The sequence below is a fragment of the Camelus dromedarius genome, chromosome 2, assembly GCF_036321535.1.
Source record: "Camelus dromedarius isolate mCamDro1 chromosome 2, mCamDro1.pat, whole genome shotgun sequence".
Classification (NCBI taxonomy): Eukaryota; Metazoa; Chordata; class Mammalia; order Artiodactyla; family Camelidae; genus Camelus; species Camelus dromedarius.
Genome location: NC_087437.1, coordinates 61,094,546 through 61,118,881, shown reverse-complemented (window position 1 = coordinate 61,118,881; position 24,336 = coordinate 61,094,546). Strand labels below are relative to the sequence as shown.

Genomic DNA, 24,336 nt, shown 5'->3' with positions numbered 1-24,336 from the left:
TCAAAACATTAAAATATAAGACCTAAAACTCAACAGACTCAGTTGCCAAACTGCCAACTTTTCTTTATTTTGTCAAAATATTTAACAAGATAAAAAAGTTCGTATTTCTTCATGGTCATATCTTTTTCCAGCTTTCAAAGATTTAATAGTAGAAACAGCCAAATGCCGCTACAACACAGAATAAACTGTCCTAAAAAAAACAAAAACAAACAAACAGAAACAGACACACAAATCCAGAATGTTAGTACTAATGAAGGACTAAGGGCAGCACAGACCTGAAATTAATATCACCTAGATCTTTGCCAATTTTTAATCATGAAAATTTTCTTTTTCAAGAAACATATTTTTCAGAGTATACCTATAAAGTTACTTGCCTCAGGGTAGCTACAAAATTGCTTGCTAAAAGGGTAGGATGGGGGGTGGAAAGGGACAGACTGGGAGTTCAAAATTTGTAGATACTGACAGGTATATATAGAATAGATAAACAAGATTATACTGTACAGCACAGGGAAATATATACAAGATCTAGTGGTAGCTCACGGTGAAAAAGTATGCAACAATGAATATATGAATGCTCATGTATAACTGAAAAATTGTGTTCTACACTGGAAACTGACATAACATTGTAAACTGACTATAACTGAATAAAAAAAAGGTAAAAAAAAAAAGGTAGGATGGGTAAAGAATTACAGTCTCTGAATGCAGAAATAAAATGCAAACTAATGAACTATGTAATGTTTATTCATGAAATAAGTATTCCCATTTTCCCTGACTTATCAAAAAAATAATATAATGTATAAAAATCCTTTGAGTTTCTCGGAGTAAATGCATTACCCAATCCAAGGATATTATTGTATCACAGATAATAAAAATACAGCACCTTGTCATAAATTCTGGATAAGGACAAATGATGTCTGGTTTTTTGTTCTTAACTGATAAAATTCATTTATCCATCTTTTAGCTCAGAATCTCAAAATGTTTTCTAGATCCTAATGAAACTTATTGAAACACTTTTTAGGTACTTATTACAAGAATTCCAACTGCCTCAGCAACTCCCAACCCACCAACCTCACCTCCAGCCTGGCAGTGATGGGAGAAAATATAAATTCAAGTACTTGATTACTAACCAAAAGAAAATTCTTTGGTTAACCCAGTTCCCTGGCTTTTTTGATAGGATAACTGTGAGCTGTGTTCTAAAACAGCGCTATCTGTGGTCAGGGACCTACTTTTTGTTTGTTTGAATTTTCAATCCCTCATGAACTGTTATTTTCATAAAATACAATAAAAATTAATGACTGAGAAAATGAAATAAAAAAAGAAACATATAAATACAGCTTAAACTTTTTATTAGATTCAATGGACATAAAATTACTTTGTCAAATGCCCATGAGAGTTTCTAAACCCTTACACCCAATTTATGTACTTACCTTGTCGAAGACTTGTAACAGTTTGTGGACTGGCACTGGTCTATGGACCCCGCTTTGACTGGCACTACTTTTTTTTTTTTTAAGTTATTTTAAAGACATTTTTAACTTTATTTTTTTCTTTCTTTTTGGCAGAGGGAGGTTATTAGGTTTATTTATTTGTTTGGAGATACTAGGGATTGAACCCAGGACCTTGTGCATGCTAAGCAGGCACTCTACCACTGAGCTATACCCTCCTCACCCTGATTGGCATTGTTCTTACAGTGCCACCCACAGTTCTCCATCCGGATTGAGCCCTGGTTATCCACAGCAGTTATCAGCTCAGTAGTACATGCTCTTCTCTCCCCTCTCTCATTTCCTCATCTAGTAGTGGTCCTTCCTGGGATTTTCTCCCAAATAAACAAAGTACTTTAAGCTCTGAAAATGAAACCTAAATAAACACTCAATAAACTGAACTAAAGACACAGTAGATTAAGTCAGCAACCTAGACCCATCTCTCAAAAATGATTTTTAGACACCTCCTCTACCAACACTGTGTTCTAAAACGTGATCCTGATCTTTATTGATAACTAAAATTTTTAATTGCATATTTGTTAATCTGAGTATTGTCTAGCCTCCACTGGTTTATAAGCTCTCAACCAGCAGAAACCATGACTGTCTTAGTCATCATTTTATTCCTAGCAATAAAGGAATTGAATTATGGGTTATCCCTACTTTCCAAATGTAATAACAGATTATAACAAAATCAAATATAAGACTAGTACAGAAGCTGGCACATAACAGGAGCTCAAAATTATTTGTTGAATGAATGAATTGTATTGTATAATGACTCAGGGAAATACACGTTTTTAACTCCAAAATAATCAGGGAAAACCACCACCTTAGCTTGCCCCTACCCCAAGAGAGCCGATAAATGAAGATTTACGTAGTACTTCCCACTGTTCAGCCTTGATCCCTAGGGCAGTCGAGCACTAAATAAAACTTTAGTAGGACTATAGAATTTTAGAGCTAAAAGGTGCCTTAAGATCATCTACACAAGCAGCTTCCAAAGCTGGCAGTAAGTCATATAGGGAACTTCTTTAAAAATTCAGATTCACGGATCCAACCCCTGGTTTATTTGATCAGAATCTATTGAGAAGGGCCCTGGCATCTGTATTGTAAACAAGTTCCTCAAATTATTCTTAGGCAGCCACGGTCAGTCTTTGGGAAAATCTAGTGCAGCTTCCTACTGTTACTGATATAATCAAAGAAAATTTCAGTGATTTACCTAAAGTCATTTAATTAGAAAGTTAAAGAACTAGAAGTGGAACCTCTCTCCTAATTCACTCAATCTAGTTCTTTTCTACTATTCTATACTTTAATTCTGTCTTTACTAATTCACAGCCTGGGAGCATTTGGATAGAAGACGGAATCATTTTTGAAAGCAAATATAAAATAACACATGATTAAAACACATAAAGCATTCATGTCACTAACTTACGAATGTTTAAATGAAACCTCTTTTTTAAAATTCTTCTTTATTTTTATTTAGTTTTGAGAAATAGCTTTAAGATAATTTTATTACTGAAAGAAAATTACCTCTGTTCATGGAACCCCTGCCACCCAAATTTCTTTGCAGCTTAGCAAAGTGCTATCCATCTGGTAGCACTAAATAAACTATGCTATTCCCACATTCAAACTGACGAAGAGTTACATCATCTATACACATAAAAGTCTCCTGGCCTATAAGCAACACACTAAGTTTCTGCTGTAATAACACAAAGAAACAGTAAAATCATCTCACTCAGAAGGAGTTTCAGACAAACGTCTAAAACAAAAGTATCCTCACATCTTAACAAATATTAGGTGATTTGATTTGGAATGCCCAGGTGCCCTTAAGAAAGGGAGAAAAGTTTCCAAATAGACTCACATTCATGAAAACATCATGAGTGCAGTTGTCAGTGTCAGCATCCCAGAAACAGCGAGCAGCCATGCTAAAAAGTCAAAGAATAGAGAATTATGAATAATGTAACAAGGATCTGAACTACATATATCTACCATAAGCAAAAGTTTTCCTTGATACATTTTTATACATCAGTGCTTCCAAATATTTTCACAGGATAAAACACAGAAAATCATATTTGTGCAGAGTATAGTAGGTAAACCAGAAGGGACTAGAGTCACAGATAAGGCTGCTTGTGGCTGGAGGTGACCAGCCCAGGGGCCTAACAGCCTCAGACTCTGACTGGCTGCCTGATACCTTGAAGTTTTTGGTAAGTTTGGGTTAGAAGCTCTGTTATAGATTATTTCAGGTAAGATATCTGTATGTGACTTTTAGAGGAAATAATACCTAAGACTTATGATTCAAGGCTTAATTCCTGCACAAAAATATGAGAAGGTGGGTCTGGAAAGGACAACAAATTATTTTATCTAGCCTGATAATTTCATACAGTTCTAGGAAAAAGAGGGATAAACTCTGAATTAGAATTCAATCTTCTAAATAATTCTAAATCCAGTATTATCTCTACAGGATACTATGAAATTCTACAGGACAAACAACCTAATTTCTTCAGCAAATAAATGACAAGGTAAAAAAGAGAAAGACAGAGAGAGAAAAGAGGAAGTGAAATGATAAGTTAAAAGAAATTTAAGAGATGTATCAACCAAATGCAATGTATGGATTTTGCCTGGATCCTGACTTGAAAAAATTGTAAAAAGAAAAATTACATACATATATACACACAGAAAAACACACATATACATACATGCACATGTACATATGAGACAATTGAGGATATTTAAAAGCTAATTGAATATTTTATAATATTAAGGATTTTCAATATTTAGATGTGATATTTTATTATGTTAAAAAGGGCCCTGACATCTTAGAGATAGAGAGTATTGTATTTACAGATGAAATGGTGTGATGACTGAAATCTTTAAATAATCTAGTTGGGCAGGGAGAATGGACAGAGGTGTAAATGAAACAACATGGGTATGTGTTGATAACCTTTAAAGCTAAATGACAGACACGTGGGAGTTCCTTAGCGCCTGCACTTTCATATATGCTTGAAATTTTAGATGACAGAAGTTTTAAAAGGAGGTGGCAGAGGCCTTGTATGCCATGCTTTAGAACCTGGCCTGATCACATTTAACAAAGTCAGTCAGGACAAGTTTGGGGAGTTTTTATTTTACAGGGTTTGAAATAAACTCTACAGAGTTTAAGAAAAGAAAGTGTGGTGTACTTCTGGGAGATTGGTCTGGTATGTGCATTGTGGAGGAGACAGATCAGAGTCTGGACGTGCTGATAAGGGGCTGCTAAGTCACCCCAGCGTCCAGGTTACAGTACATGCAACGAGAGAGTAATAGCTATGTAAGATAAAAGAGGACTCTACGTTTTTAAGCCTGAGTCAATGGAACCTTGGTAATACTGCAGGAGACAGAGAAATGAAGAAGACAGACTGATTTGAAAGGAAGGGAAAAGAATTTGGAACTTTATTTAATCACATTGAATCTGAGGTGGCAAGACAGTAAAGTATTTCTTAGTGTCTGTGGTGAGGAAATCTCCTGAAGCCTTTTGACCAGATGGTAGAGGGCTCCGTGGTGGAGAGTCCTGCACTGGGAGTCAGAAGCCTGGGCTCTGTCCAGTGGCCCTGACACCAGCCAGATCCATAATTTGGGGCAAATCATGCTCAACTTCCTAAGTGTCATCATAAAACAAGGGGACTGGACACCAGCAAAAATCTGCAGTCCCTTCCAAATCTAACATTCTATAGTGAAAATTCTCAGTGATAGTATCTACAAGGTATTTTTTAAAATTCATTCAGCAAATATTTTTGTACTTTCTTACAAAAATACTAGACTAGGCACTGTTTACAAAGGGAAACAGAAGACTAACACTTGGGCATAGGAAAAGACAGGAAATAGAGATTTTTGAACTTGCCAATAGGGGAATGACAGTTTGAGGTCATGAGAATGAATGAGCTCATTGAAAAAGCAGAGAGAAAAGCAGAAGAATAAGAAGTGAGCCTTGAAGAAAGCTCACAGCTGGGGACATAGGGGAGAAAGAGGAATCAGTGAAGGAGAGAATAATCAGTTAGAAAAACAGAAGAGAAACAAGTTAGATAACTGATACCAGGACCAAAAAAACCAGAGTGAATTTTAAAAAACAGAAGTCCAGGGCAGTAACAAGAGCTATGAAAACTGTCTCTCAGACAATTTTAAAGAAATTAATTTAGGAGAATGGTAGGACCAAAAACCAGGCAACAAGGAATAAGGGAGGAAACATATATACATAATCCTACACTCTCTTTGGGTGTATATATACATAAACCCTAAAAGACATCTTAGCCTACAGATTCTTTGAAAAGTGAGCTACCCCGTGGAGCTCCCCCCATCACTGCTCAGGACCAGGATCACTTCTGTTCCCAGCTGCATTTGATTATACTGTCCTTTCTTCTCACTCTTGCAATCTTAGTGAGTTGTCAAGAGGATGAAGACCCAATAAGAAACATGTAAAAATAAAAACAAGAAAGAAAAATCAACTACTCACAATACTCCTTCCCCTCTTTGTTCTCCAATCACTACTTGCACCACCATTTTATATCGGTCAAATCCCATTTCTGGAAAGAAAAAATAAGAAAGTTATCTTTAAGCAAATATATGGTAAAATTACTTAATGAAGGCAAATTTGCTTAGAAAGGAACATAAGCATTCAGTCTACAAGCACTTACTAAGTATGATTATAAGCTTGGGAGTCAGAGAGACTTGAGGACAAATTCTAACCATAAGCTTAGTAAGTGTGTAATTTTAGACAAATTATTTAACTTTTCAGTTTAAGTCTCCCTCGTCTGTTAAATGGGAATATCACTACCTTCCTCCCAGGGGTGTTGTGAGGTTAGATGAGATAAGCTTCCTCCTGTCTCTACCCATTTATCTTCTGTAGTAGTCTCTCAATAGGTCTTAGCTTCCTTCCTTTCTCCCCTACTCTAAGTCAGGTACTGACCTAGGCCCTCAAGATAAAGAGATAAATAAGACACTCTTCTTGCCTTAAAGACTCATAGTAGTTGGGAAGGCAAACATGACAAATAAAAAGAAAATGCAATGTACTAATAATTCAAAGAGTGGCATGGATAAGGTACATCAGGAGCACAAAGCTGAGAGGCTTCTCCCTTTGGGCAATGGGGAAGGGATGGTCAGAAAAGACTTCTTGGAGGATGTGATAAAGTGAGCTGAGTTCTGAAAGATGAGTGGGAATTTACCAGGTGGACAACGTCTCTCCATTCTATGGAAAGGGATTTAGCATACGCAGAGATACAGAGCATGGGATCTTTAGAAAACTGCAAGCTGTTCAATAAGATAGAAAATAAACCATAAGATTCTGGAGTATACTGGGGTGGCCTAGCACAACTCAGTTGCTTCCCCAGAAACTTTGCTGCTGAAACAACAAAATCCTGAAAATTCTCACCAACACCAAATTTAGGGGACAGAAAACTGAGTGGGCATCTTTATCTTCCTTCTTTACTGACCAAGGAAAAGTGGAAACAATTTTTTTTTTAATGAAATAGGCAAAGTTGAAACAGAGTCAACTCTCTCTGAGAATAAAACCTCCAGGATTATACAGCAAATTAGGCAAACAATCTGAACACTACAGGTACCCTCCCATCTGGGACATGAACCCTAATCTAGGACACTTAACAAAATCTCAGAAGACAGAGCCCAAGTTATTTTTTAAAAATCAATGCACACAGCTCAGCTCAGCTTCCTTCTATTTCTACCCATTCCTCTCCCTCTATTTCTCATACCCATACTTTAGAAATGTGGCTAGAATATTAAATATACAGCCCTTAAAACATAATTCTGAGGGAAAAATAAAATAGCCACAGATACAGCAGGAGGAGAGTTAAAAAAAAAATCACCCACACAGCAGAGCAAAATGAAAAGAGGCTGAGTGGCAATATGCAAAGGTTCAACAGCAAAAACAAACCAAAGAATGACAAGAAAAGAAATGAACTGTTTAAAAGACAAAAAAACTCAACCTAGGAGGTAATACAAATCAAGGAACAAAGAGAAATTTCTCACAACTGATTCACAATACAGAACAACATAAGCTCACAAATTCAATAAAATAAGAACTCAATCAGATTATAAAACAACAGAAAGATAAAAGGAAGATTATAGCCCAAGGAAACAAACTGAATACTCACTTTACATCAGTGCAGAACTAATAAATTAAAAATGGCAAGAGACAGGACAGATACACATGAAAACTGAATTACTGGCCTAAAGTAATCACAAGTATATGTCAAAGAAAAAGGAAGAAATTAAGGCAGAGAAAAGCTAATAGATATGGAAGACAAAAGATGATTCAACACATCAACATTTGGTGTATTAAAGAAGATAATCTAACAAATGGAATTGAAATGTATTTAGAGATAAAAGAAAATTACCCTGCTATGGAAAAAACAAAATCCACAGATATAAAATGCTCAACACTAAGCCATATCCTGGAAAAGCTATTGAGCCTCAAGGTAAGGATAGGATTCTTTATGCAGAGAATATCAGAACAGCCTCAATTTTCTCCACAGTAACATTCGATGCAAGAAGACAGTGTAGTAATGTGTCTATAAGATCTTCCAAGAAAAAAATTACCTCAAAGTACTATATTCCATCCAAAATATATTCTGGTTTAAAGGCATGTCTGGTTCTCAAACATGAAAGAATCCAGGGAATATACCATTTCTGAGCCCTTCCTGCAAAAACTTACAACAAAATCAGGTAAGAATTGAACCAGAAAAAAGAACTCAGCAATGGAAATAGGATGGTGAAAGGACTAAATAGTGAGCAATCACTCCATTTAAATACCGAATGAATGCTGTAACATTATGGGAAACAGTTTATAGTATACCATGGCTTTTAAAGTATGCATTTATCTGTACATATACATAGGAAAGAGGTCTGATAAGATGTTTACCCAGTATTAATGATTCTTTATGGCTATTGCCATTTGGAGTGATTTTTCTAATTTTATTTATTTTTCTACACTTAAAATTTTTTTATAATGAGCATTTTTTCCTTTTTTTATTTTCTTTTAAGTGGAGAAAGTTTTATTGCAGGGTGAAGCAAGGAGAACAGGTGGCTTGTGCTCAAAAACCCCAACCTCTGAGCATTTTTTTTTAAACAGTTAATTTTCATTAAAAATCTGAAAACAAAAATACTAATATATTAACAGTTTGGGTGATGGAAATAAATTTGTTATTTCTTATTTATACTTCTCTATGTTTTTTATTTCTAAAGTTTAAAACATATTAATAAAAATAAGAAAATACACCAAAATATTAAGTAGTAACTATCATGGGTATTAGAATTTTATGTAGTTTTTTAAAAATTATGTGTATTGTCCAGGTTTATTACAATGAAAATGCATTACTACTAAAGACATTTCTTCCCTCCTAAAAGATATCTTTTAAAACGGGTAGATAGAAAGAAAGGACTTTTCAGATGGTATAGCATTATTAATAAGAGAGAGAGTACAGGGAGGAAAAGCACGAGATTAGCTCTGCTGACATAGAGTGCGGCAGGATGGAGTGTTAAGTAGGGCAAGTAGTTAAGGATTTGGCTGGAGAGACGGACTGAGGTCAGACCACAAGGGTACTGAATGGCAGGTAGAGGATTTGATATATTGGTAGGAAAGACCACCAAAAATTATGAGGGAAAAGAGTCTCTGTACTTCCTGGTCTTTCTGCACACTGAGATTTCTTGGATAGTAGTTCAGTACAATGTTTTATTTCACACCTTCACCCTTTCCCACCATCTACAAAAACCTACATGAGTAAAAGTTATCAAATAATTGAGAAGACTAGACACTGAAGAGAAATTTGTGTTTGCTAGAATCCACAGCTTATGTCCTTTGTTTAAAAACAAAGGAGACAAATGAGTAAAATTGGATGTTTGAAGGGAACAAGTTATTTCCAATTATCACCACTATTACCTTTTAATTTATCTTTAATATTTTCTGATAAACGTTTTGTGAGCTGAGGCATTTCTTCTGGAGAGTATTCAGCATTTGCCAGTTCTTGCTTGAGTACAGCATGGATACAGTCTTTAACCACAGAGGGTCTGAACCTAAATGAAAGTTTGAAACATCTAATTGGTGACTCTAAAACCATAATTGACCTTCACAGCTCAACTTCCCCCAGTTTTTTGTCATTAAAACTATATAATCCTTCTTTTTTCATGTTTTTTATTATAAAAGTAGTAAAAACAAATAAAGAAAACAAGTCATATTCCAAATTTTTATCTCCAGCCTGGACCTCTCCCCTGAACTTCAGACCACACATTCCAACCCATATTCCATCTGGATGTCTAGTAGGCAACTCATATGCAATACACCCAACACTGAGCTTCTGATCACATCCTCTTCCCAAAACTAGGTCCTCATCTCAGTCAATGGTAACTCCATTCTGCCAGTTGCTTAAGCCAAAAACCTTGGTGTCAGGTTGGCTGGCCTTCTCTCTCACTGCCCACATCCCATTCATGAGCAAATCTTGTAAGTTCTACCTTCAAAATAATCTAAAATTCACTCTCACCACCCCACTACTACCACCTTGCTCCAAGCTACCATTACTTCTTGCCTGGATTTCAATGGCCTAACAAGTCTCTCTGTGTCTATCTTTGCCCCTGAATCCTGTTCTCAACACAGCAACTAGACTGGTGATATTAAAATATGTTGTTAGATCACTACACTCCTCTGTTGAAAATACCTCAAATATTTCCCATTTTAGAGTAAAAGCAACATTCTAATTGTGACTTACAAGGTCTCATATGATCTACCCTACCAAACTCTGTTATCTTGTTTTCTACTGCTTTGCCCCTAGTTCTCTCCACTCAGGCCACACTGGCATTCCCTGTGTGCTTTGACTACACCAGGAATGCAAACCTCAGTGCTTCTGCACTTGCTGTTAACCTTAGCCTGAAGTTCAATTCCTCTCTTTATATGCATAGTTAACTCCTTCGCTTCTCTCAAGTTTTTATTCAAAAGTCACTTTCCCTAGCTACCTTCTCTAAAATGCTAAACCACCCTCCTACCACATCACTTTATCTCACCTTCTCCTGGTACTTATCACTATTTGATACACTATATGGTTCACTTACGTATTTATCTTGTTTGTTGTCCTTCTACCCAGCTAGAACATAGGCTCCACAGGGGCAGAGATTTTTTAACCTGTTTTGTTCACTTTTACATCCCCATTTCCTAGAACAGCACCCAGTACACAGTAGACAATATTTTTTGAAAAAATGAATTACTGAATAAATGAAGACAGACTAAAAAAGTCTCCCCAAATTTCACCACCCTAACACTACTACTAGCTTTTTAGTTGTACTTATTACATATTAAAACACTAGGTTCCTTTTCTGGACTATATATTCTATAGGTTGATTTGTCTATCACGTGCCAAGTTACCAGAATGTTTAAAGTTGTGAGCTTATAATGTGGTTTAATATTTGGTAGTACTAGTGGTCCCTTATTATTTTTTAACAGTATTTTCTTTGGTCTCTTGCCTGCTTATTCTCACAGGTGAACTTCAGCATCATGGACAAATTTCCCAGGATTTGATCTGTTCAAAATGTGGTCTTCCTGTTAACAAATGTACTATTTCTGGCTCTTCCCTTAAGCTGTTTCCACTCTCAGTAAAATATTAAAAGTTTTCTTCAAACAAGTTACAAATAATCTCGAAGGACTATTCCTACAAAATATGTATTTGTTGTTAATCTTGTTCTGTTTTACAAGAGAAACACAAATGAATGGTATTCTATGTATTTAAAATTTTTAACCAAGATAACTGAACACATCTTTTTTTATGTCCCTTCTACCCACTAGAAAACTGCTACATGAAATTTTCTATCGCATTATAACCAAAGTTCCTGGCTTCCAGTACTTGCTCAGCATTTGATTCAGGAACCTGGTTTCAAATACCAGAGGAGGAGCTTGGAAAAATCTTTTTTTAATTAATTTAATTTCTTAAAATCTTGTGAAAGTGAAGTTAGTGATGGATCCTACAGCCCTATCTGATTGTCCTCTGCACTAGACTGTGTGCCTTAATTCTGGGAAGGTATTGGGGTAGCTGGCCTCTGGACACTGCCTGGGTAAGACTGTATGTACATACAGGGCCTGTGCCCTGTAGAGGACGAGTAAGCGCATTCTGCCACACGTAGGCTGAGTGGCATTTGATGCAAGCCGCTTGATTTCTGCCCCTCTATTCCATTCATCTCAATTCCTCTGTGTTCACTTCCTGGATCTCTAGAGTCAACCATCCCCAAGGCGCTAGTCTAAGGCACTCCTCTCGCGGTAACACCGCCACTGCAGGTCGCGAGCTCTGCTACCCGCTGCAGCAGGAAGCCCAAGGAGGACAGCGCCCCTCCCTCCCGGCTCGCCCCACCCCTTCCGGCCAGTCCCTCCTTTCCCAGCCCCGCCCCTTCCCTCTCGATTGTCCTCCACCCCCAGCCCAGGCTGCCTCCCTGGCCCGCCCCTCCTCCCCTATCCCCGCCCCGCCCTTCCCTCCCAAGTCCTTCCCTCCCTCCCCAGCCCACCCCTCTGCCTCTAACCCCGCCCCACTCCTCCATCCCAGCCCTGTTCCTCTGTCGCTAACCATGTCCCGCCTCTCCCTCCCAGCCCCGCCCCTCCGTCTCTAACCCCGCCCGCCCCTTCCCTCCAGCGCGCCCCGCCCCGCCCCACCCCACCCAACCCTGCCGGCCCCTAGCGCGCTCCTTCCCTATCCCCAGGTTAGTAGGCGAGCTCTTCCCGCAGGAAGTGGCAGTTTCTCAGGTCGCCCACGCCACAGCCCGTCCGCTACCCGCCTTTGCTGGAAAATGGGCCGCAGAATATAGGTATTCTCGGACTCCCCAGGGTTCTTCTCAGAATCGGGCAACCCATCGACCGCCGAGAAGGACTCCGTGACCGACATGGCCTAAGCTTCTTGGACCCTCGCGAAGAAGGCTTAGCCCGCGGGGGCAGCACGGATCTGGGAAACCGTCGCCAGGGCGACAGGGCCGCCCAAGGCCCTGATGTGACGCGGCCGCGCGCTCTGCGCCGTGCGGCCCGCCCTTTTCCGGGGCTCTCACCCCACCCCACCCCCCCACGCCCCCATGCGCCTGCGCACCCGCTCCTGGACCGGAATTGGCCAAGCCAGAGTGACCATAAGTAGGTAAAGACTGATTTGTCTCTTGTTTACAAAGTACTTCAACAGGCGTCAGCTCTTATTAACGTGCTGCAACCGTAGGAAGTTGTCAGGGAACCTGAGGCCCATAGAGGCCCAAGGATACACAGGTAGTGAGCGGCAGGTGGAACTGAGCTGTACTTTGCTGGAGTTCTTGGTGACAGACCCTCTGTGTTCCCCGCTTCTTACTTGTTAAAAAAAAAAAAAAAAAAAAAAAAAAAAAAAAAAAAGCTTTAGTCTTCTAGGTGGCTGGAGTTCCAAAGAATAGACTCAAGCAGTTAATGATTAGAAAAATGGAAAAGCAAGAGAAAAGGAAAAGCAGTCAAGCAAGAAAAGTAATAATTTAAATAGTAGTTATAGGACTCCTCTTTTCTTAAGTTATTTTTACAGAAAGGAGCACCCCACCACGTGGAAACTGCTGATCACAAACACATAGACCTAGGCTGGAGCCAGAGAGTTGAATGAGATTCCTGAAACTTCACCATATCACCACATCACTAACCAATCAGAAGAATGTCCAGAAGCTGATCAGGCACCCTGTGACTCTGACTCCTACTGTCTCTCTGAAAGCCATTGGGGAATTTGGGTCTTTTGAGAACTAGCTGCCCATTCTCTTTGCTTGGTGCCCTGCAATATACACTGTACTTACCTTCACCATAAGCTTGCCAGCTTCAAAAACTAAGAAAATTAATTCCCCCAGTATCTATCCTGACCAAAGATCCCCAAGTGGGAGAGAGGGAGGTTCTCTGCTTTCCAGATTCCACATTGAAGCAGCTGTGGCATCACAGTTCTCCAGCAAAACCCTCTTGTGCCTCCCCTCTGTGCTTCTGAGTGTCTGCTGGGAAAACACTTCCTTCCCTCTTTGCTGGGCTATTTCTAGAATCAGTTCAGATACAACTGAAGCCTTCCTTTATGAAGGCTTCTCTTCAGAGGTTCCGTGTTCCTCAGAGCTCTCGTTACACCCTGTGTGGACCTCTAACATGGCCCTTACTATATGACATTTAAATTATCGGTAGATCTGTTTCCCTAACCTGACCATGAGCTTTTCAAGGACAGGGCAGGGTCTAAGGGCAAGGACCATATCTTGGTCATTTCTGAATTCACAGTGTACGGCAGTGCCGAGGGTCCTCAGTATATACCACTTATTGAACTGAACTGAACACTAATGGAAAGAACAATGGCGGATTAGTCAGCTCAGGCTACCATAACAAAATCCCACAGACTGGGTTGCTTAAACAACAGAAATTTATTTTCTTGAGGCAGGAAATCCAAAATCAAAGTGCCAAAAAGTTTGGTTTCTACTGAAGCTTCTCTCCCTGGCTTGCAGTTGGTTACCTTCTGATTGCGTCCTCACATGGCCTTTTCCTCTGTGCTCCCATGGAGAGAGAGAGCTGGTATCTCAGTCTCCCACCCCCCTCTATTAGCATGCAGTAAATAATCACAAATATTCAGTTCTATCTCTAGACTCCCTGGTCTGTTTCATAAATTTGTCTGTCCGTTTAATGTACCACACTGTTATAATTACTGTAGCTTTATATTTGGTTTTATTATCTAGCAGAGTTAGTCCCACCTACTGCCTGCTTCTTCAGAAATCCCACCTTACCTCCTGGCTCTCTTAGATTGTTCATTTCTCATGTAAGCTTTAGAACCAGCTTATCTAATTCCATACCCTTTTCCACCAAATCTCATTGGTGATTTTATTAATCATGTTAAATTTATAAACAAAAATAACAAGAAAAGAGAAAAAACTAAAAATAAAAAAGAAGGAAAAAACAAAAAATAAATAAGAACAAAAATGAAAAAAAATTTATAGATTAGCTTAAGGGCATTTACATTTTATGATGTTTAACTCTTCCTGTCCAAGTTCATAATAAGCCGTTATGTTTGTTCAAGTTTATTTTATGTCCTTCAGCAATATTGTAAAGTTATCCTCAGTAAGTATTTTACCTCGTTATATTTTAACTAGGTTTTTTTCTTCTTTATTTCTAATGTAAATGGGATTTCCCAATCTCCATATCTATTAACTGCTTGTTTGTGTATATGAAGATTTTTTTGTTCCATGTATTTATTTTGTACCCATACAACTTATGGAATTCTCTTGTTTGTAATATAATTAATTTGGGTTCTCTACATGTGTAATCATATTGCCTGCATACAATATCTTTACCTCCTTTCCAATTTTATATCTATAAATTTCCTTTTGAATACTTGCTTGGGCTAATACCTCAAGAACAATATTAAATGGTAATAATGATGGTGAGTGTCATTGTCTTATTTGCAACTCTAATGAAATTGTTTCTAGTATTCCTTCATTAAGCATGATGCTGACTTTTGGGTTGAGATACATATGTTGTATTAAGACAAGGAGGTACCCATATTTTCTCATTTTATTAAGAGTTTTATCAAGAATTTATGTTGAATTTTATCAAATACCTTTTCAGCATTTATGAAGAAAATCATAGGATTTTCCCTTTTTAAGTCTATTAATATAGGTGAATAAATGTTCTAAAACTTAATCATGCTTTTATTTATTCTGGAAACACATCCTACTTTTTTTTTTTTGAGGTATAACTGACATATAACATTATATTAGTTTCAGGTGTACAACATAATGATTCAATATTTGTATCTATTGCAAAATGATTACCACAATAACATCTGTCACTATATATAGTTACAAAATATCTTTTTCTTGTGATAAGGACTTTTAAGATCTCTTAGCAACTTTCAAATGTACAATACAATATTATTAACTATAGTCACCATTTGTACATTACATCCCCAGGAATTAACTATTTTATAACTGGAAGTTTGTGCCTTTTGACCCCCTTCACCCATTTCTCTCACCCCCCCACCCCCTGCCTCTGGCAACCAGCAGTCTTCACTGTATCTATGAACTTAGTCTTGTTGTTTTAAATTCCACATATAAGCGAGATCATACGATATTTCTTTCTCTGCCTGACTCATTTCACCTAGTATAACACCCTCAAGGTCCATCCATGTTGTGTGTGTGTGTGTGTGTCTGTGTGTATACCACATCTTCTTTATCCATTCATCCATTGATGGATGCTTAGGTTGTTTCCATAGCTTAGCTATTGAAAATAATGCTGCGCTGAATGTGAGGGTACAGATACCTTTTAGAATTAGTGTTTTTGTTTTGTTCAGCTAAATACCCAGAAGTGGAATTGCTGGATCATATGGTATTCTTTTTTAATTTTTTGAGGAACCTCCATTTGTTTACCACAGTGGTTCCACCAATTTATATTCCCACCAACAGTGCACAAGGGTTTCATTATCTCCACATCCTCACCAGCATTCTTGCCTGTTATTTCTTGCCTTTTTGATAATAGCCATTCTAACAGGTATAAGATGATAGCTTACTGTGGTTTTGATTTGCATTTCCCTGATGATTAGTGATGCTGAGCATCTTTTCCTGTACTTGTTTTCTCAACCTCTTCTTATAAGGATGCCAGTCTTACCAGATTAGGGTCCCACACTTATGACTCCACTTAACCTTAATTAGCTCCTTAAAGGTCCTATCTCCAAAGTCACATTGGGGATTGGAGTCCAACCTATGAATCTGGAGGGCACACAGTTCAGTCCATAAAGACTAGTGAACTTGAATTTAGCAGGTAGCTGCTCAGGTACTGACTTTACCTGAACCTAGTTGAGTGCTTTTAGACAGCAAGTCCAGTATTCTCTGGGAGCCTTGACTTCATCTGTAACGTGTGGTCAATTTCATGAGGCTGTTGAGAGGATGAAACAAGATCATGACTGGAGGACATTTTATGGATTATAAGTTCCTAAACAATAATAGACTTAATTATTTATTCTATTAATATATCACCTTGCAGTTTACAGTGTGACTTAAAATGCATTGTATCATTCAACACACATGGAGGAAATTATTATTGTTATGATTACCACATGATTACCTAAAAGGGAAGTTTGTAAATAACTCATACCCACTACTGGCAGAAAGGATTCAAGGCAGCTAATGATGAAAACACTCATGTATGAGAGGACATTACCTGTCACTTCCCACACAGGCTGCAGAAAAGGCCCAGGAAGCTGCTGATGAAATGAATGACCACCAGGAGAATCTGGAGGAGGCTGATGCACAGAAGGGCGGAGAAGAAGCACACGTGCCAAACAACAGCTTTAAAAGGCTCCAGGCAGACAGAGTTCCAGAGTGAATGGTCATAGAGATAATTCCTATCCTCAAAAATAAGGAGACCAGGGGTTGAGGAATAAGTAAGAAAAGCCCCACCAACCTCAGTAGAAAACTGGGTTGTCCCTCAGCTCAGGTTGTAGCACTAGACTTTTGAGAGTGACTACTGTTGCTGCATTTGCAATCTTCTGAGCAACAGAGAAGCAAGATGCTAGAATGTGTGGCCATTGGTGTGTCTTTCTCTCTCTGAAGAGAATGCAAATCCAAATTTCTATCCATTTACCTGGTATGCAGGTCCTTGAATGGGTAACCATATTTCCAAGCCTGTGTCTGATTGAAGGATGAGACATCAAACATGCAAAAGGGACCATCTTTCAGAGCTACTCCAGAAGTGATAAAGCAAATCAAGGCTCCAAGCAAAGCCAGGCCACTTGACAACAGAACAGTAAGCATCTGCAGATGGACAGAAGAAACAGTGAGCCTGAGATGGGATCGTGGCTAAGTAACTGTTGGGGCGATCTGGCCAAGTCTAACTTCTCTGGTGCTCAGGCTTTCCCCCATCATGGGGATAATCCGACCCACAGCACCTCCTATAAAGCAGAACCAGGGTAGGGTTGGCTGATGAGGGGTTGGCTGGGTAGAGCCAGGAAGAGATGAAGAGAAGGGCAGAGAAGGAGGAAACACTGGCACCTGGACCCGGCAGCAGGCTCAGCCTGATTCAGCAGGCTCTTCTGAGCATCTCAGCAGATTGGCATCAATAACTTTTACAGACTGCAGCCATTCAGCCTCTGCGTTAAAGGGTGGGATTTGTTATTGCAAGCCCACCTCTGAACTTTTTACGGGAAATCTGTATTTTTTCCAAAATTCCAAGTTGCCATCCCTGACTTCTCTCTTTCTCAAATCAAGCATGAAAAGAAAGAAGAGCAGAATGGGGGAAAGGAGAAAGGAAGGAAGGGAGGAAGGGAGGGAGGGAGGAAGGGAGAAAGAGAGAGAGACAGAGAAATTCCAGTCAACTCTGAAATGATTCCAGTTCTGTCACTGTACTTTTCTAGTCTGTACACCACTTCCCTCCCAAAATATAACAATGTGTTTATTTCTTGGCAGGATTCTAACTTCCAAATTGGTTTCTTTCTCAGGATACTAGATTTTTTTCTCTCCTTCCTAAAGAACACATATTTTTAAAATTTAAATAAAACATATACATATATATATATATATATATAGTTAGTATACAGAATCATAGAGTCATTTCCCACTGATGTCAAGCTGGTTTGGAACTTGGGAAGGGCCACAGAAACGAGCATAGAAAGTATTAACTCTAAGTTAAAAGATTCAAGATGAATTAGTCTGAGATAAGCCTAGGACAGTGGTACTCAGAATGTGGTCCCTGTCCTAGGAATATCATATCACTTGAGACTTAATTAGAAACGCGAATTTTCCCACCCCAGACCTACTGAGTCAGAAAATCTAGGGGTGGAGCCCAGCAATCTGTGTTTCAACAAACCCTGCAGGGACTCTGATGCACCCACGTAAGTCTAAGAACCACTTGCTTAGGGGAAAACTAGACGTTGACAGAGAACAGAGAGTGAATGAAATGTGTGGGTGTTTTTATTTAATTCTTTAACATACAATTCTGAATCAGTGGGGTTCCCAACATGTGGGCTGCAGATATCAAAGCAGGCTGCAGAGTTACTGTAAGGAGGCCACAAATTTCATGTGTCTGGGACTGAATGAGCAATATAGTTTATACATTTATGTACTGAGATTTTTTTCAAATATATAGATGCTGCTATAATTAATAAAATGCAAATTTACTCTGGGCCTCAGTTTCATTATCTGTAAAATGGAGAGGTTAGACTAGAATCTAGTTATTACATGATCTCTGGAGAAACTTCCAGCTCTAAGAAAAATTAAGCAAAGGAGCTAGGAAATTTTCTATCAGTGACACATGACTCATACCCATATTGTTCAGTAAGCTAAAACTAACAATAAGAACCTCACATCTGTGTTTACGTTTATAGTTCATTAAGCACGTACTCCCTTGACTTGATCTTGTTCACTCATATTTTTATAGATAAGGACCTGAAGTTGAGAAAACTTGCCCAAGAGTTTAGAGTTTCTGAAGGGTATGGTCAGGATCTGACTTCAAACCCTAAGACTGAAATTTCCTCTTTACCGTTCTGTCTCTAAAGTAATAGAATGTGGGGACATTTTAGGTATTAGAAGTGCTTACGCTTCGGCAGGGCCCACTCTTACTGAAGCAGCCATATCTCCAGCCCATCAAGGAGATGAGGGTAGCTGCAGTGAAGACCTGGGAGAAAAGAGAGGAGGGTTAAGAAGAGATAGGGTTATTTACATTTCTAGCTGTCATCTATGGCAGTTGAAATAGAGTGGTTGGATACTCCACATGGACTTAATTATCCCATCTTTCCCAGAGGGTTTGGCTTTGCCTAGCAGGACAATTTTGGATAACTAGCTTGATGTGACTCTGTGGATGACAATGTTCATACCCAGCCTGCCTAGTCCAAAATTCAGTAACCTTTGACCAGACTTCCTAGAGTCTTCTATAGAAGACTGCTGCTATAGACCCAGGATCAGCTTGTTCAAACTTTTCTATGAGGAATCAAAACAGTCCCCACCCTGAGCTCACTGCTCCACCCCTGAGGGGCACTTTGGGAGTTCACACCCAGTGAACCCGGACACTTACCATGAGGCCTCCTCCCCAGAGCCCAGAGCCCAGCATGGCATGCCTGCCAATGAGGCCCCTCAACAGGTAGGTCACATCCCAGTTAGGAAAGAGGAGCACTGTGTTGGCTGCAGCAGCAAACAGGGCTGTAGTCCCAAGGCTCAGCCCCAGGATGCGGGAGCAGGTCCGTGAGCATGCCATTGTGCGGGGAGAGGATAGAGTCCTGGAACCAATGGAAGGAGGGTCATGGTAGCTTTGTGGACACTGTGAGCTGTGGGTAGAGGAACCCCTGGAGCATAGGGTGGAGTAGAGGAAATAGACAACAGACCCTGTCATTTCCCAGGGTCAGATCAAGAAGAGCCAAGGAACTCGCTTAAAAACTCTACCTCTTACAAATATTCCCTAGTGGATTGGATTTACCCTATTTTCCACCAACCTCCACTCACTCACACGCACACACACACACACACACATGCACACTCTCCTCATCCCATCATAATTTGCTTGCACCTCTATTACCAGCAGATTATTTCTATTTGATACAGAAAAACTAAATATTAAAGATGTCATCTTCTTGCTTTAAAAGATGTCATTTTAAAGATGTCCACTGTCACCACTTCCATTCAGCATTGTACAGGAGGCCTTACCCAATATAAGAAAATAAAAAGCAGCAAAAGCCACAGATATGAAAGAAAGAAGTAATAATTGCCATTATTCACAGGTAACATGATCATCTGTGTAGAACATTGTAAGGAATCTATCAAAAAGTTACTAGAACTAATGAGTGAGTATAGCAAGTTTATTGAATTAAAAATATACAAAAATTCTATTGTATTTCTATATATAAGCAATAATAAATTATAAAAATAAAAAATAATTTACAATAGCATATAAATAAAAATAGTTATGGACAAATTTAACAAATTATGTGCAAGACATGTACACTAAAAATTATAAACCATTGCTGAGAAAAAGTTAAAGAGGAACTAAAGAAACAGAGCGACATACCATGTTTATGGATCAAAAGGCTCAATATCATTAACATGTCAGTTCTCTCTAAAACGAAGCACAGATTCAATGCAATCTCAGTCAAAATCCTAGCAGGGTTTTGTTTAGAAATTGACAAGCTGAATCCTAATTTATATTAAAATGCAAAGGACCTAGATTAGCCAAAACATTTTGAAAAAAAAAGGAACAAAGTTGGAGGACTTACATTATGTGATTTTAAAACATTATAAAGCTATAGTAATCAAGACAGTGAAGAAATGGTGTATACAAACATACAGACAACTAGAACAGACTAGAGAATTCAGAAATAGATCTGCATGCATATGATCAAATGATTTTTGAAAAAGATGTTATTTTAGTGGGAAAAGGATAGTGTCTTCAATAAATGATACTGGAACAATCCATATGCAAAACAAAAATATATACTTTGCCTATTGCTACAAACCATATTCAGTAATTAACTTGAAATGAACCATAGACTTAAACCTAATAAAACTTTTAGAAAAAAACAAAGGAGAAAATCATTGGAATCTTAGATATAGATTGATTAGATAGAACACAAAACGTACAACCTATAAAAAGTGATAAATTAAACTACTTCAAAATTAAAATTTTTTCTCTTCAAAAGACACCATTAAGAAGATGAAGAGACAAACCACAGGCTGGGAGAAAATATTCGCAATATATATTTTATGAATATGTATGTGACTGTGAATACGTATACATCTGACAAAGGACTTGTATCCAGAATACATAAAGAACTCTTAAAACTCTACCATAAGAAGACAAGCAATTTGATTTTTAAAATGGGAAAAAAGGGGGAGGGTATAGCTCAAGTGGTAGAGCACATGCTTAGCATGCATGAAGTCCTGGGTTCAATCCCCAGTACTTCCTCTAAGAATAAATAAATAAGTAAAACTAATTACCTCCCCCCACCAAAAAAAAATAATAATAATTAAAATGGGAAAAAGATTTAAACAGGCATCTCACACGCACACAAAACATCTCACACGCACACAAAAAAGATATATGGATGACAACTAAGACTAAGAAAAGACATTCAACATCACTAATATAGGGCAATGCAAATTAAAACCAAAGTAAGATCCTACTACACACCAACTGGAATTGTTAGTTAAAAAGCTGGACTATCCCAAGTATTGTTGAGAACATGGAATAACTAGAACTCTCGCAGATAGATGGTGAGAATTCAAGTGGTACAGCCTCTTTGGAACAAAAACCTGATTAGCCTAGGGATTTTTATCTATCCAGACTACAGCTTATACAGGGACCTGTGTCAGATACAGCTTTCAGTGGGCGATTTGGTGGGGGGAGGGGGGAGTGTATGCTCCTGCCCACCCCATTCCCCATTCCTGCATCCCTTGGTGATCTTTACTTCCCCAAATCTCAGAGTCCAAACTCATCTCTGCTGCTCCTCCTAGCAGGGAACTTCCTGCTGCAATTGCTAATATTTTAGTGGCATGAGTGGCCTTCACTCTGTTCCCTCTCCACAGGGTATTTGCTCTCTAAGCCATGTTTCTCACAGTGAATAAAATAACTTATCCCTGATGAAAGGAAGTTCAGATCTCTGAGGAGGGGGCACACGGAAGAGCTGCGGGTAGGATATGGAGGACGGTGGCCCTTACACCAAGGATGGAGTGGTAGGCACCAGGGATCAGGAGGGATGGTGTGTTCCTTCTCCTGCCCTCCTTCAGTGGCCCACCACAGAAGCCTCCTTTCTTGAAGTAGGTCTCCGATGATACTGATATGGTACTTACTGCCCTCTCCTCAGGTCCTCAGGGTGAGGAACCTGCCCTGCTGTTGGGAGGCAGGGTACCTGTGTGATAAATATCCTCCCCACAGCGTGTGATGCAGCCTCCCTTCCCAGAACGTCCAGCCACTGAGTGCAGGGCTCTCAGTGTGTGTCTCCATGCTGGGGTGAATTAACCAATCCAAGGTGCTGGCAAGTAACAACTTTAACCCACACTCCTCCCAGATGACAAGTGTGTGGTTGGGCTTTGAATCACTCTAGACAGCTGGCTAGGAAAAGCTTTTGTTCAGGAATGCCTTCAGAGGACTTTGAATCATTCTACCTGTGAGTAAAGGCCTGTCTAGACATAGATCACCAACATGAACCCCTCTGACGATCTCCTCCATGGAAATTTTTCCTATCAAGAAAGAGTTTTAGAAGGGAAATTTAAAAATACAAACATGCAGAGGGAAAATGAAGCAGTTGAGCATGGCCTTTAGGATGAATAGAATTCAGAGAATCCTGACTGTCCTGCTCACATTCTACTAAAAGCACTTGCTGTGCTGCTCCGTCCAGAAGGGCTGTGGCTCAGTTTGAATTTCACTTCCTCTCCCTGACTTTGTTCACCTGGAAATCACACCATTCTGAGAAATGTTTCCATAAATGTGAGCCAGGAGATTAGCAGAGAGTTTGGCTAATGCGATATCGGAAGAGACAGGCAGGATCATAAGGTAAAACCTTACAACCAGGCTCTAGGGGAGGCCCTGTTCTAACCTGGGATCCTGGCTGGGTAAAGAAACCATTAGCTACATGTCTGGGCAACAGTTTAAGTGATCTGCTAAGTCACATGGAGGAAGAGACTGCAAATTCTGTGTCTCTCTACCTCACTTATCACCTAGCCAGGCTTTTATCATTTTTTCATCAGTCATACATTTATTAAGTGACCACTGTCTGCCAGGCAGTATTCACTCTGGTGAATCAGAGACAGCCTCTTCTCTTGAGGAACTTAAATTCTGGTGGGGAGACTAACCAAACAATAAGCAAGTGCCAAGAACTGTCCAACTGAAGGTGTGATGGAAGCACCCAGAGGACTGCCTAATCCTGCTTGCAGAAGCAAGGCAGAGCCTCCTGGAGGAAGTGTTGTCCAAGCTAAAACTTGACAACAAGGCATTATTAGACAGGCAGTGCTGGGAAAGGAAAAGTATTCTAAGCATGGGTAAGGACCTGGAGTTGACAGACTGAAGCAGAGAGAAATTAAACAAACTGAAGTCACATAGCTGCTCAGTGCCTGAGCCAGGTCTCCTATGAGTTGGAAGTTTGTGCTCTGAACTGCTAGGCTAAACTATTCCCCGGCCTTCCCTTCACTGGGCCCTTTCATTTCTGCTTACCTGCATCCAGTGGCAAGAATCAGGGTGGAAGAGAAAGAATGTGGAGAAGGGCTCCGTGTTCAGAGTGGGCCCGTACTCCTGTGGCCCCAGCTGGGATTCCTGCAGGGCTGGACCAGAGGCTCCTCTGTCAGGACTGCTCGGGAGGGCCAGGGAGGCGCTGTATATATGTGGAGGCCACCCGGGTGTGTGTGTGTGTGTGCATGTGTGCCCCCACACCACTGCCTACAGGCTTCCATGGAAGGAGCTTTCCTCTTCCTAGAGAGCCCTCTCCTGATGACCCATCCTCTGCTCATTTTCATGTGACCCAAAAGAAGGAACCAGGAGGCATGGCCTCGTGAGCTAAAATGCCTTAATGAGTCAGAGGATGCACTGGTGAGAAATACCCTATCTTCCTTCCTTTCCCAAGCAGCAACACTTTTTCAAATACTTGCAGCCCATATCTGTTTCACTCACTGCAAAATTTGGGCTCTTTGGAAAAACAGTGCTGAGCAGAGTGGCTATCAGTTTTCCTTATCACCTTCCTTACTTTGCTCTTAGCTGTAGTTCCTTTACTAGCCTTCTAATTTTTTGTTCACACTTCAGGCCACCATCATCTTGTACCACAGTCACACCAGATTGCTGAGCATTTCATGGCACTCTCTGCATGGGAGGTCTGTGACACCGTTTTGACAAGCTCCTATTCAAGATCCAGTTCAAACATCTCCGTGGAAGTCC

General features: G+C 39.5%; 2 protein-coding genes across 2 annotated transcripts; both read right to left on the bottom strand.

Moving 5' to 3' along the window:
• Nucleotides 1-42: 42 nt before the first annotated feature.
• On the bottom strand, nt 43-12,496 carry DYNLT2B (dynein light chain Tctex-type 2B). Its single transcript, XM_010994427.3, has 5 exons — nt 12,261-12,496; nt 9,394-9,527; nt 5,956-6,025; nt 3,334-3,397; nt 43-190 (listed from the first exon to the last, which is right to left on the bottom strand). Exons 1-5 carry the CDS (start codon nt 12,365-12,367, stop codon nt 143-145), a joined length of 423 nt encoding a protein of 140 aa, XP_010992729.1. The 5' UTR covers nt 12,368-12,496; the 3' UTR covers nt 43-142.
• A 2,694-nt stretch (nt 12,497-15,190) lies between these two features.
• On the bottom strand, nt 15,191-19,812 carry TM4SF19 (transmembrane 4 L six family member 19). The gene is made up of 5 exons (XM_010994426.3): nt 19,498-19,812; nt 19,024-19,101; nt 17,074-17,243; nt 16,651-16,834; nt 15,191-16,365 (listed from the first exon to the last, which is right to left on the bottom strand). Exons 1-4 carry the CDS (start codon nt 19,810-19,812, stop codon nt 16,654-16,656), a joined length of 744 nt encoding a protein of 247 aa, XP_010992728.2. The 3' UTR covers nt 15,191-16,365; nt 16,651-16,653.
• Nucleotides 19,813-24,336: the final 4,524 nt, after the last annotated feature.

What these genes read in the sequence shown, in the direction of transcription:
- DYNLT2B (XM_010994427.3), bottom strand. Translation starts at nt 12,367, where the DNA reads ATGTCGGTCACGGAGTCCTTCTCGGCGGTCGATGGGTTGCCCGATTCT. An exon ending in TATTAAAGATAAATTAAAAG is followed by an intron (nt 6,026 to 9,393) that starts GTAATAGTGGTG and finishes TTTTCTTTCCAG; the next exon opens with AAATGGGATTTGACCGATAT. An exon ending in CAAAGAGGGGAAGGAGTATT is followed by an intron (nt 3,398 to 5,955) that starts GTGAGTAGTTGA and finishes TTGACTTTTTAG; the next exon opens with CATGGCTGCTCGCTGTTTCT.
- TM4SF19 (XM_010994426.3), bottom strand. Translation starts at nt 19,812, where the DNA reads ATGACAGGGTCTGTTGTCTATTTCCTCTACTCCACCCTATGCTCCAGG. An exon ending in TCTGGGGAGGAGGCCTCATG is followed by an intron (nt 19,102 to 19,497) that starts GTAAGTGTCCGG and finishes CTTTTCTCCCAG; the next exon opens with GTCTTCACTGCAGCTACCCT. An exon ending in AGAGTGGGCCCTGCCGAAGC is followed by an intron (nt 17,244 to 19,023) that starts GTAAGCACTTCT and finishes GTCCATCTGCAG; the next exon opens with ATGCTTACTGTTCTGTTGTC.